Source organism: Anopheles maculipalpis, chromosome X (genome assembly GCF_943734695.1).
Source record: "Anopheles maculipalpis chromosome X, idAnoMacuDA_375_x, whole genome shotgun sequence".
Taxonomy (NCBI): domain Eukaryota; kingdom Metazoa; phylum Arthropoda; class Insecta; order Diptera; family Culicidae; genus Anopheles; species Anopheles maculipalpis.
This window is the reverse complement of record NC_064870.1, coordinates 7,973,282-7,986,790: the sequence shown is the minus strand read 5'-3', so window position 1 is coordinate 7,986,790 and position 13,509 is coordinate 7,973,282. Positions and strand designations below refer to the sequence as shown.

The 13,509-nt window shown below is 47.6% G+C and overlaps 3 protein-coding genes across 3 annotated transcripts in view; 1 reads left to right on the top strand and 2 right to left on the bottom strand.

Annotated features, from left to right (window-relative positions):
- LOC126561166 (prothoracicostatic peptides) overlaps positions 1-13,509 on the bottom strand; it is a 244,615-nt gene that overhangs the window by 15,172 nt on the left and 215,934 nt on the right. The gene's annotated exons all lie outside the window — the stretch shown is intronic.
- On the top strand, positions 6,076-13,202 carry LOC126568741 (guanylate cyclase soluble subunit beta-1). The gene is made up of 11 exons (XM_050225278.1): positions 6,076-6,113; positions 6,461-6,534; positions 8,713-8,813; positions 8,888-9,430; positions 9,591-9,926; positions 10,055-10,166; positions 10,234-10,393; positions 10,469-10,551; positions 10,624-11,170; positions 11,248-11,405; positions 13,070-13,202. Exons 1-11 carry the CDS (start codon positions 6,111-6,113, stop codon positions 13,200-13,202), a joined length of 2,250 nt encoding a protein of 749 aa, XP_050081235.1. The 5' UTR covers positions 6,076-6,110.
- On the bottom strand, positions 11,407-12,502 carry LOC126559069 (uncharacterized). The gene is made up of 2 exons (XM_050215176.1): positions 11,967-12,502; positions 11,407-11,895 (listed from the first exon to the last, which is right to left on the bottom strand). The coding sequence occupies exons 1-2, from the start codon at positions 12,500-12,502 to the stop codon at positions 11,415-11,417; spliced, it is 1,017 nt and encodes a 338-aa protein (XP_050071133.1). The 3' UTR covers positions 11,407-11,414.

Here is a 13,509-nt window from a genome sequence, read left to right as displayed (position 1 = left end):
TCGCTCGAGCCACTTTTAATACCTGAATGTTTTTACTGAATTCAAAAAAAAAATATTTTTTTTAAATTTATTTATCTATTCATTAGTGCATTCGCCTTGCTTTTTTAAATTATGATTTAAATTAAAACAGCAATAAAATACAGCAATCATATTCGAACCTTTTTTAACTCCAAAAAAATACATGTAATTGTGTGCGTAAAACTATGAAAAAAAAATTAAGGAAACGTTTTTTTGTATTCTGTAAAACTTTGCATAACGTCACTTTCACCTATCACTAGTGGCCCCATTATTCTGTCGGGCACTGTTCTGGCACCGTTTTACATTTGTTTTGATTTTTTTTTCCCTATACAATTTTTATTCATCTAAACATTTCGAAATTTTTTGAAGAAAAAAGTTATGATTTTAAGCTCTGAAAAACTACAGAAGAGGTAAATAAATTTCTCTTTCATTCGAGCAAGCTCAACATTTTCAAAGCTTTTTAAAGCTCTTGGTCAGAATATTGATGAAATTTTACTAATTTCTTAGCAGGAAATATGATACATTAAATCACGCAAATTTTATATAATTTTTCTGCTTCGAAATTGTCCTATCATTTTGTGGTAACAGATTTAACTAACATTAAAAACTTATTTTCTGATAATTTCATAATTTTCTCGAATATTAGTGCGCCATCTATTGGGCATATGCACAACAACTTGTACACAAGTCAGAAAAACCCCTTGTGTACAAGGGAGGGCTGTTCTAGGCGTGATTGGGCGGTCTGCCTTTCTCCATGGCTTCGAAAGCACTAAGTTACATTTATGTACAAACTTACAGCGAATGGTTTTAAGTAGAAAGCTTAAAAAAATGACTTTAAGTGACTTAAAAAGTCACTTTATTGAAAAATAAAAGCGGCATAAAGATGAGTAAATACAGCAGAAAAAAAGTTCTCCTAGAGACTTCCCACACAGAAAGCTTTTCTTACTTAACAGTTTAAAAGTTCTAGCAACATATGACTTTGCCAAACCTTTTCAAAACCTAGAAAAAGTGCTATCGGTGTAATACAAATCGCTTCAATTAAAACGTTTTCGTGCTTTGCTATCAGCGCTAAGTATTGTGCTAAGTAAGGTTCTTTGCTTTATTGCTACCATTTGTCCATTAAACAGGGAGTTCTTACGAAAGTTTGATAGGGCGGGCCTTTCGTTTCTTTAAAATATCCCGATACCATCCATCACTCCAAATGTTTCCCTGCTTCCCTGGTTCACATCATCTGGTCTGGTGTGGAACTCGATGCTGCCGGGCTGCCAAGACCCCAAGACTCTTAGCAGCCGTTCGGACATCAGGAAAAACCCCTGCGTGTTAGTACGTGTCATTGCAATGTTTATGTCGACCAACAACACCGAAGTACATCAGTCGCTTCTCAGCTATGGTTGGTTGACCCAAACACCGGGCACACAGTCTGAAGCTGTTTTCGGTGATCTTTTTTTATTGAGGCCTGGTCCGCTGTGGTGAGTATCTCGCGATCTGCCCAGTGAATAATGGAACCGGCGTGTCTTGCCGCCTGCCTGCGGATACGATCTTTGACATGACGACGTAGCCGCCCCGCAGAGGGTCCCCGCGCCCGATTGCGACGGCTTCTTTTGGGAGGAACTGGTGGTAGTGTTCCCTCCCGAACTCTGCTTCTCCATACTCTTTGCATATACAAACACCGTTCGTGTCTGAGCCGCAGCGTCTCGGGGGAAAGTGGTCTTCCCCTGCTGCGTGAGGTTATGGGAGGCGCGGTCTGCTTCGAACGCCGCCTGCAGGAACTGCTCATCGCGAGCGGTTGAACGTGCGCTTCGATTCCTCTTGGAACGATTTCCATCAGGAATCCCCGACATGCTCTGTCATTTGTCGCCTGTTCTACTGCCTCGGGTGAGGCAGGATTGGTTTTCGCGTTAAGTGCAGCCTCGTCCACGCGCCATAGTTGTTGCAGTAAACTGGTGATTCGCCTTGCACTGTTCTGAATTCTCCAGAAGCTTCATGCCGAGGTTGTCGGCGTGCACCGAATCGCTAGACCCGCAGCTCAACAGCTCCTGTCGGATGTCTTCGAGTGTCTTCCGGAGACAGAGAGAACACTGGTGAAGGTCGGGAATCATTCTGTGAGCCCACACGACGTATCAGCTCGATCCCAGGAACACTGCCACTGTTGGATCGTGGCCAATCGCTCTTCTCGTCGCATCTCCTTTCTGCTCCGGTGGCACCTGGCCACTGTGGTTGCTCATCACAGAGTTCACTACTGCAACTATACGGAGGGCCTTCGACACGGCCGCCTCAACGTGTGTTTTCCATGGGAGATGGTCGTGCAGTGAGAGGCAGATGGTCTCGCCGACTCGGACAGAAACCTGCAGTCCTAAGGCTTGATATCAACACTGCTTCAGGCTTGTGAGTAATCCACTGAGCCCAACCGGGATAAGGTGTATTCAAATGATGGGAGAAGGAAATCTCTCTCACAAGCTCAAATTTCAAGTTATCGCCTTGGCCGTTCTTCGACGAACAAAAAATATCCCGATATCCTGAACAAGGAAGAGCATTATTTAATGTTGTACTAAAAAATCATTCTCGCCAATGAAACATTTCAAATCCCGTTACTGTGCAACGAATAACGCCTTTGGAAAAAAAAACCTTCTCTCTTTAGATTTTCCAGTATAACAGTTTTCTTTGGTTGGGAAAATTCTACCAACACAGTACGCCCTTCCAAAATATCCTCATTCATCACTGGCGCCCTCTATTGCTCGGGAACGACACTATCGGAAGTAACCCAACATCGACAACAGTAAAATATCCTTAACCAAAAACAATTCGTCCTTCATCGATTACAAATTTTCCAACCCTTGAAAAAGCTTTCCGCTCCATTGACGCACCCCTCGTTATCACTCTCTCTCTCTCTCACGCCTTATTTTGTTCCTCACCGCTCCGAAAGCTCTTACTCTCATTCTCTCGGCCGCTCGTGCTTCGCAAGCGGCAACAATGAGCAGAACACCAGCAGCAAGTAAAGAAAAGCGGAAAAAACAGCGCGTTATCCCGAGCAACAGCAGAAGAGAACAAAAAAGGAAGCACGGCAAACAGCAAAACAGCCGAACGAACACCTTAAAACGGTTCACTTTTCCAACCGACCACCAGTCAGTGTCGGGATTGCAAACACATCGGAAGCGAGCGCGGTAGTAACCGGTAGCGATACGCAACACGCCACACACACCAAACCAAATCGATCCGCTCGATTACCAGCCTCTCGCTCCCAGTTACCTCCCAACTCACCCTCTGCAACGGTGCGGGAGTTAGATTTTTGTTGTTGTTGTTGTTGTTTTGTAACAGGAAGTTTGAACCACAGGGAAATAGAAGGCAAAACAGTGTTGTCCGGACAAAACGCGTGTGTACTATTATGTTTGCAAACGTTCGACCGATTTTAGCTTCATTAGGGCAGTGCTGAATGCGTGTGGTTGTGTATGTTTATATGGTTTACTTTGGTGCGTGATTGATGCTTTAATGTTTGTGTGTGTGTGTGTGTGTGTGTGTGTGTACGCTATGTTGCATACTATTGTGTACTATTCCATCCATTAATAGTACCGTGTGTATCCTCTTCCTTCAAACCTCCCAACAACAAAAAACACCCTCCAAGAAAACAACATCCACCAGGATGTTGAACTACCACGGCAAAAACAAGAACAAACGGGATCGGTAGAATGTTGCCTCGCAGCACTTTGAACACGCTTGTGTCTGCCGATTCCACTCCACCCGTCTTCGGGAAGGGTTTCGCAGAATCGCACAATCCAGCACGACTGCCCTGCTGGCAGCCTCGTCTCGGCTAGCGCAACCATTCGCAACGTCCTGCATGGTCTTGTCAGTCAGATCTAACGGCCACCACCACTCTAAAGCTCGCTCAGCTTAGCTCGATAAGGTAAAGCAAAACAGCTAGCTCAGGACGAAAGCGGAAAGTCACCAAACATCATGACAAATGGTGGTGATGGTGTGGAATAGGCAAGCACGGCAAAAACCAGTGGACAGGCTGCCAGTGCCAGTAAGAATCGGTAGGATGAGTAGCGGATAATGTGATACAGCACTGTGAATGTTTCGCATCTTTGTGCGGATGTTTGGAGATGTGAAAGAAAAAAAACGAATCTCTGTCGAATCGTTCTAGATTAGGTGCTAGAACGGGAATAGAACCAAAGCTGGTGGCAGCACGAGTAAAGTGAGCATCACAGAGCAATATTTTCAGCGCAAAACGGGTCTTACCCAAGGGACCTTACACCAAGCATGCAGCAAAGAAATCGCACAAAATGTTTATTACAGATAAACCCACCCGCCCCTGTGGATTAGTGACACCCTGGGGCGTACGTCAATCAACACCCAAGCAAACCGAGAACCAGGTGGATAGACATCTCGCTGAGCGGCTGTGGTATTGGACCACCTTTTTCGGAAGTAACCGCACTGAGCGTCCTCAGAGCTCGGCTGTGCTAGGGCGTAAAAATGGCTGGTGTACAATATCCGGCGATTCTAGATATGGATTATCTTTTAGAATATTAGAGACGTTGTTTTTCTTTCCCATACACACACACACACACACACACACACACACACACACACACTCTGAGGAAGAATTTGATCCAAACCTTCTCCTCTGCAAGCTACTAGCTTCCGGCGACTTTCGGTAGATTTGGTGGGCGGTTAATCAACGCCTGTGTTTAAACTAGACAGAAGAGCAAACGTGCTTTCCAAGGGGAATCCTGTTGGTAGGGGTGTGTCTAGAAGGAAATTAAAAAACAAGGAAATGAGTCTAGCACCGCCTCACGCCTTGCGCCCCGCTCAACGGAAAGCAGGTCACCAAGAATTCCCAGTCCCAGGCACACGATCAACGAGCCTCCGCTCCTGGCATTCCAAATGCCCGATAGCCTAGCCCGTAAGAGCTCGTCCATCAACTTACATCGCAATCAATATGGAGACATCCGTGTCTTCGCCGTGACCGGAGTGAGGTTGTGAAGATTGATTTAGACTCTCGGTCGAGAGAGGCCTCAGGCATTATCATCGCACAGATGCACACACACACACACACAAAAACCGTGTATATATTTGTTGGTAGTTGTCGTTTTGTAGCGGGTGATAGATCGATCGACCATTAGTACTATCCGGTAGTGTTGTCGTCCGTGACGAGAGAGATGTTCTGTGCCCCGGTGTACATATATGGTAGGGCCAAAAAAGGGGCTTACAAAACGCTCGCCGTGTGTGTGTGTGTGTGTGTGTGTGTGTGTGCCTCGGAGAATCGCGAACAGGTGAATCGATAGACGGCAGTCGCGTTGTCCTCGCCAGTGAAGACGATTCGGTTGAGTAACAAACGCGACTGAGGTACTGTGCAGCAACACCTCCCGGGACACTAATGCGCCGGGACAGTGGCAGCAAGTAAACATCGAGTGTATCCGCGTTTTGAAGGCGCACGACACCGTTGTCGTTGTGTCAGCGCTCGGGCTAACCGTTTTGCTTTCCTTTGCCCTACATCCCCTACATTCCTACAGCCACAAGCTTGACAGTTCGCTCCACCTCCCCACACACGCAGGACACAGGCAGATCAATCAAATTAACTCACCACACACTCTGTCACTCTGTCCGCAGAACCCGTGGTACGTCGTCCGTGTACAATGGTGTTTGATCAGTGAGGTACGCAGTGTCGGTAAAAACACAGGGTTCGTCCGTAATACTGGCGTAATACTAGTGCCACCAGTGCCGTACTAGAAACGCGGAACACAGGTCAGGTTTCGCCGCGTACAGCGTACAGGCCCCGGGTGCCCACCATAGATGTACGCATTCCGCACACCTCAGCAACGTTGCTGCAGCAAGGCAGATAACTGGGGCGGCGTGTCGACAAACTGTGTCCTGCTACAATCCATCGGATAGATGACCCACACGGTGTCGGTGTGAGCAGCAGCGACCGGCAATCGTAATTTGTCGCAAAACACCTGGTAGAGGATAGAGAGAAGACAGCAAAAAAAAAAACAAAACAAAAAGCGGCCCAAACAGCGTCAGCTTCAACGAGAACGACCAACTGTCCAACAGTACACAAACACTCGCCCGCACACCGACGCAAATTAACGCCAGCCAAAATGGTAAGCATACGGTCAGGCTGGTGCGGCTCTGGCCAGCGACAGTCTGGTGACCGGACTCGGAAAACAATGATTGAGCGACCCGTGCGTCCACTAGTTGTCAAGATAGTGATCCGGTGGACCCATTAATCCTGCGGCCTTTTGCTGTGGAACGCTTTACTCCACACCTATCGACAACAAATTTTTCTCGACGAATCCAACTTACCGCGCTGAGCTATGATAACGAATGTGTCCTGTCGTCCTGCATATCTCCTTACCTTACTGTTTTTTTTTCTCTTTTCCGCATGCTTTCCGTGTCCTCGCTGCAATACAAAAAAAAAAAAAACTTCGACGTCGACTTCCAACACTAGTACGGATTCGTGAACTACGCGCTTGAGCTACTAGTTTTAAAAAACTTCGGTCTAAATATATGGGAACAAATAAAGTAAGTAACTGGCGGGAGGCCCGAGCAGAGAAGGCCCTGGAGGCATCCGGGGTCGAAGTCTATTGTTAGATAACACTTCATTTTCCTCTTTTCACACTGTTGAGCTCCGGCTTTCCGCACGAAAACGCCAACTTTTCAATTGAATACCAGGACGCACTGGATGCGCTGGAAGTTTTTGGACTTTGGGATTCGTTTTTTGTTTCTCGTTTTTGGGTGGGTTTTCTTAAAGTTCATCCGCTTGTCTAGCTGGAATCTTGGGTGGCATTGCTAGCGATTGCCACGGTCAAACCTGATCTAAGGGACTGGCTGCTAGCAGAAGTCTAGGAGATGGGAATCTCTTTATAGTTGCCGTTTGCTTGGCAATTGAAGTTGATCCAGAGAAGATGTACAGCAATTCGATGTACAGAGCATTATGGACACACGCTCGCAAAAAAATGGTTAATACCGGGTCTTTCTTCAATATTTTATTTTGCACTCATTCACTCTCCTCCTCCTGTGTGATGTGCTTTACACATCAAGAATTAATTGGATTCCTTGCAGATCCAGCTGACCTAGTTTTTAAAAGCTATCCCCAATCATTTGCCTTTGCCTCTACCGTAGCGATCCTTTTTTTTCTCTCTCTCTTCTTGCTGTATTATTGTACAAAATCGCTCAACTGAACAGGGAATACGAAGTCTTTCTCTCTTTCTCTATCTCCCTCCCTCTCGAGGGAGCTTCAGCCAATGTCGCTTAAGCACTGCATACTAACATTCTGTCCTGCCAAGGCCCTGCCATGAAGAATTCTGGCAGGACTTCAGCTTAGCTTCAGGGGCCTGAAACTGGTATCACATACCGAAAAAAAAGTGCAATAGTTGGCAGACATCCAACCGGACGTCCCGTTGCGGCTGGTGATGGTTGATGAGTTGCCGAAAAACTTCCCCGAGCTGCGCTGGTGCCACTAGGTTCGGCTGCACATACGTACAGTAGTCGATTTCATAGTTCGTTGGCAACGCATCAACAGCGCGCGCCATCGGTGCAGTGTTTTGGATATTAATGTATCCATCCGGACTGTTTGTAACATGCAGCAGATGGTGACGCAATGCTGACTTCATCCTCTCCGTCCTCGTTCGCTAGCCTAAATATATTACATAAAAGTTTGATCCAATAACTGCAACGTGTCACACGATCGAAACGCTGATAAACTTACTTCTTCCCCAATTCGCCATTAAATAAACTACATTACGCACGCTTTCTCATCGCGACGAAATGAGCAAAAAGGGGCACGTTTTACAGTTACCCGAGTACCCAGCAAGTTGTTTATTACTATTTCACAGTACAGCAGTCCATTTGTGGTCAATTACAACATCATTCCGTTTTGTTTAATTATACTGCTCCTGCGCTGCCCAGAGAGTCCTTCCTGCACCCTACGAAGGCACCAACATTTGCCTGTTGGCGATGGTTTTAATGTTATTGTACTGACCCAAAGCTTATTACTTGAATTATACCTGTCTTGCCGAGCTGGTTATAATTAAATAACGAGCTGCCAATTTGCATTAAAACATAATTTTAGGTATTATTTTATTACTGCCACTAGTATTTGATAGAGCTCTCAGAGCGTGAAATAGGTTTTGGTAGTTGCAATGGAGCGATAGTTCCTAGTAACAAGCACAAGCAGAGGCTTTTTCAGAGAACAGAGCAATTTACAAAGGTATTTCTAGAATTAAGTTTAAAGAACAACGTACATTGGTTTATTATTTCAATCAGGTATAAAAATTTATGATGGGGTGTTCTGAGAAATTTTGATTAGCCCCAGGATTCAGAGATCAATCGTTTCATTATTTGGAACGGTATATTTCGGTAAAGTCGTCATAATGATATCTGAAAGAATGATATCTGGATCATCTTCAAGCTTTTTCTATACGGTTTTCATACAATATTTAATTTTGAGGATAAAGAACGGAGATTTTGAGAGGCATAGGGTTATCGTATGAAGAATGAGGCTTCCTCAAGCCTTTTTCTTTGGCGTGGTGCCTAATGCGAAGTCTAGAGGACCATAGTACAAAGTCCTTCCTACGGCACTGTTATAGGACACTGAGTTATAGTCTACACTAGGCCCAGTCAGTGAAATCACTAGAGTCAGGTGCCTTCTAGACGAGTTACGATTGTAAAAATCTAAAGCGATGTTTCTCCATTTGCCAGGAAAAAGGCGCAGGTAAATATGGAAGGCCAATTTTTAGTACGCCAGATCTACGAAGATGACATTACGTACAATCTGATAGAAGCCGCTGTGGATATACTGAGTAAGTGTTGCGAACCATTCCGCACGCCTGATAGCGTGCTCTGACATTTACTCAACCACCCCCATCCACCACAGACATACCTGCCGGCGACATTCTGGAACTGTTCGGCAAAACGTTCTTCGAGTTTTGCCAAGACTCGGGCTACGACAAGATACTGCAGGTGCTGGGCGCAACGCCGCGCGATTTTCTCCAAAATCTGGACGCACTGCACGACCATCTCGGCACACTCTATCCCGGCATGCGGGCACCGTCGTTCCGCTGCACGGAAACGAACGGGCAGCTCGTGCTGCACTACTATTCCGAACGTCCGGGGCTAGAACACATCGTGATCGGTATCGTCAAAGCGGTCGCTTCGAAGCTGCACGGTGTCGACGTGGAGATCAAAATCATACGCCGCAAGGGTGACCCGATCGAGGTGGAACAGAGCAAACCGGCTGCTGGGCCGGCCGCGTGCCCGGCGAAACCACGACACTCGCTACCGGTGCTGACACCGGTCAAACCAGTTCCTATAACGTCCCACGATCCGGCCGTGCCGGAACTAGAAACCCTAGGACTGTGCAAGCGAATTCTAGCCTCCAAAACGTACGGTGAATCTTATTTTTCGAATAGACTTAATAGTAGGTTTCAAACAAAGGGCTCCAAGGCCCGCTAGTGCTTCTGCCTTACCCGTGAAGAACACACCCATTAATGCGTAGCCCATTCTCTGTTACCGTTTCGTTTCATTTGTCGTACCCCTCACGCTCACCCTCAATTCCCGCTCAACCAACTCATCGCTAGATCTAGCCACCTCCAAGAGCAACTCCGCGCTCAAGCAACCTACCGAAACGGCGTCCAGCAATGGCAATAAACTTAGCATAAGCAGTAGTCAAAATGGAAGCAATAGCATACCGCTCTGCGGTGAGGTTAGCAAAGCTAGTAAAGACACCAATACCAATTGTGATAGCAGCCAAACGCACGGTGACGACTGGAAGAAGTCGAACAAGGGTGCGGGCGCGGCCATCGAGCGATCGGACCACTTTCAATTTCTAATAACGGAGATCTCGGGCCCGAAGACGCCGACGCGCCGTTCGGACGAGAAGGATCAGCAAGCGGTGTGCCAGCTGGTGGCAAAAGGTAACCACGGTGATGTCAACACACTCTCCACTTTCACATATTATTTGTGAACTCTCCCTCCCTCTCTCTCTTTCTCTCCTTCTCTCGTTCTCTCTCTCTCTCTCTCTCTCTCTCTCTGTCGTCTCCAGAACCAATGATCTCGCCGATGACGTTTTGCAAAATCTTTCCATTCCACCTGATGTTCGACCGTAACATGCACATTGTGCAGGCAGGACGATCGGTTTCAAGAGTTATTCCAAGGTAGGTGATTCCCAACAATGCTGCAACGAGTGTCAGAGACAACTGTACTCCTCATCTTTTGATTCAGAATCTACGAAAAGAATTGTCCCCTGCTAGCGTTGTTCGAAGCAGTACGGCCCCATCTGCAGCTGAGCTTTGAAAATATTCTGGCCCATATTAACACAATCTACGTTCTAAAGACGAAATCAGGAGTTATGTCCAAAAGCGAGAGATATCTAAGACTGAAGGTAGGCTTTTTTGTTGTTGTGGAATAAGGCTATCGAATCTGTGGTAATCGGTGGCGTCTCTCTCACTCTCTTCAGGGACAAATGATGTACATTCCGGGATCTGATCTGATACTGTTCCAATGTTACCCTAGCGTAATGAATCTCGACGATTTAACTAAGTAAGTGCCCGGATACAATCTATCACCGGCGTACAAACCCATGCCCAACATGCTCACTCTTACCTCCCGCAGAAAGGGTCTTCACATCTCCGACATTCCACTACACGATGCCTCGCGTGATCTGGTGCTGTTGAGTGAGAAATTTGAAGCGGAGTACAAGCTCACCACCAACCTGGAAATACTGACCGACCGGCTGCAGCAGACGTACCGGGATCTGGAGAGCGAGAAGCAGAAGACGGACCGGCTGCTTTACTCCGTCCTGCCGAAGACGGTCGCGAACGAGCTGCGGCACCAGCGTCCGGTCGCACCGAAACGGTACGACTCGGTAACACTCATGTTTTCCGGCATCGTCGGGTTCGGCCAGTACTGTGCAGCAAACACGGATGCCGAGGGTGCGATGAAGATAGTGAAGATGCTGAACGAGCTGTACACGATCTTCGATGAGCTGACGGACTCGAAGAGTAACTCGAACATCTACAAGGTGGAAACGGTCGGTGACAAGTACATGGCCGTGTCCGGGTTGCCGGACGAGTGTGAGAACCATGCCAAGTGTATTGCACGCCTGGCACTGGACATGCTGGATATGGCGAAGAACGTCATGATGGGCACGGAAGCGATGGTAAGAGGATATGATTCGTGGTGATGATAGGCTCACTCTCTATCTCTATCTCTTCTCGGACTCTTTGCCGTGTGTAGAAAATCACCATCGGCATTCATTCAGGTGAGGTAGTGACCGGTGTCATCGGTAATCGGATGCCTCGCTACTGTCTGTTTGGCAACACTGTTAATCTAACCAGCCGAACGGAAACGACGGGCGTCCCTGGGCACATCAACATCAGCGAAACCACGTACAAGTAAGTGCATCAGTCAAGCAAATCTATATATTTCTTAAGTTTACGTGGAAGCGGCAGTTTCACAATGCTGCCTGGTAGCTGGAAGTTCTCTCGCAACACCTCGCGTATCGTGCAGCGACTCATATGCTTCAGCGAAGGTATGCCGTACACCTGATCTGGTGGCAGTATACCATCCTCCAACAGACCGGTGTACTTGCTTTCGAACATCTCCTTCCTTACAGCGTACACGTGCGGCTTGTACGGTAGCTCCACCATAACGATCGTGCGCAGCAGCAGCTTCAGGCAGGACACGAGCTGAAACGGGTAGCAGCGATTCTCGCATTCGGCTAGCTTCTCCAGCAAACTAAGCACCGGACTTGCGCCACCATCGTCCGGGCAAGGGTTAGCACCGTGACGCAGCAGTATCAGCACAATGTCCGGTGCGGATGCTTGTAGTGCAACGCGCAACGGTGACGCCTTACCACAAGAGTCTATGGGTACGTCGATAAATCTACATGGGGTTTAAGAGAATCCGTGGCATTACAGAGCTCTCCAAGCTCGCAAACGATCGGTTGAACTTACTTCGTGGGGCGCAATCGCTGGTACGCGTACGAGTAGGTCGGATAGATAGCCCGTGCTTTCGCCGAATGGTGCAGAAAGAATACGACCGCCCGCAGATTCTCATCCTGATCGTTAAAGTCGCTCTTCCAGCCGGCGATAAAGTGTGGCGCATTGCATCCGAACAGTGCGCCCAAAAACAGCCGCTCGAAGGTTTTCTCACACTTAAAAATTTCGTCCAGCAGGTTCCGCACTATGGTCGAATCCTCCAGCCCCCAGTCCCAGGTGATCCGGAGCGCGATGTACAGCACGTTGTGATACTTGCCCATCATGCACACCTCGTAGTTGTCGCCCTTCATCCGGTTGTGGTAATCGATCGCGGACGTGACGGCCAACCCGACGGCTAGCTGCGTGGACGCCGTTTGCCGACCCTGGATGCAGCCGGAGATGACCGAGTTCAGATGGCTGATGATATCACGCCGACCGGCACGCGACATCAGCCCGCTGCGCTCCATCTTGTTGAAGCACTCGTCGAAGAAGACATCAAACACGTACTCCATCGTTATTAACCGGAAAACCTTGAGCTGTAATGTGCGCCGCTTAGCGCTAGAATTTGGACTGTTCAGAATCGCCGACCGGTAGCGTACAAACGGGACCAAAGACTGGTGTATGGTGGCACGCGTGAAGCCCTCCAATCTATAGAGCATGCACACACACGCACAACAGCAAAGCGGAAATCGCTCTCTATCCCTCAGGAAAACTTCGCCAGGAACGTTGAAGAATGCTTAGGCAACTTTATGGCTTCGTCATAGGTGTTAGTTTTGCGCCCGCGCAACCGAACCGACGGATATTCCCCCAAGAGTCCTTGGAGGGGTGGCTTATTGAACTACACTATTGATTCCTGCTACTTCTGGTGTCTGGTAGCGATTGCAGTAGAGGCCTAGAAATTGGAACACCTGCCTTACGTCATGCCCTTCGAAGGGAAAATCAATTCTGAAAAGCCTTGACGCACACCGTGTCTTGAGGTTGCATAATTTCTCCTTGCGCTTTTGCTACAATCTTCCCGCTACAACTCGCCGGCAAATAGTCTCTAGCATGCTCTCCGTATTCTTTCCCATTCGTTGCAGGCTGCTATGCGAACCGGTCAATCATGATCCATCGTTTAATCTGGAGTACCGTGGGCCAGTGGTGATGAAGGGCAAACCGGAACCGATGGACTGCTGGTTTTTAACACGCAAAGGGATACCAGCAACGAAATAATTTCCCATTCCTCCCGACAACACAAAAATAAGCGGCAAGCGCCAACACACACACAACTAACGTGCTAGAACCAACCAAATTTAAGATGTAAAATGATGGCGCCGATAGCGAAACCTGATAGCTTTTTACTTCTCAGCGGTGTGTTTATAGATGTTTGATGAACCACAGTAATGCCGGTGTCACTATCTTGCTCGCCATCCCCTTCACCCATCCCCGTTCCCCCTTTTCTACCGGGTCACGGCAGGCCCGGTTTGTTGTAATGATTGTGGAAAGCAAAATCGTGTAAAGAAAGCAAAAAACAAAACTA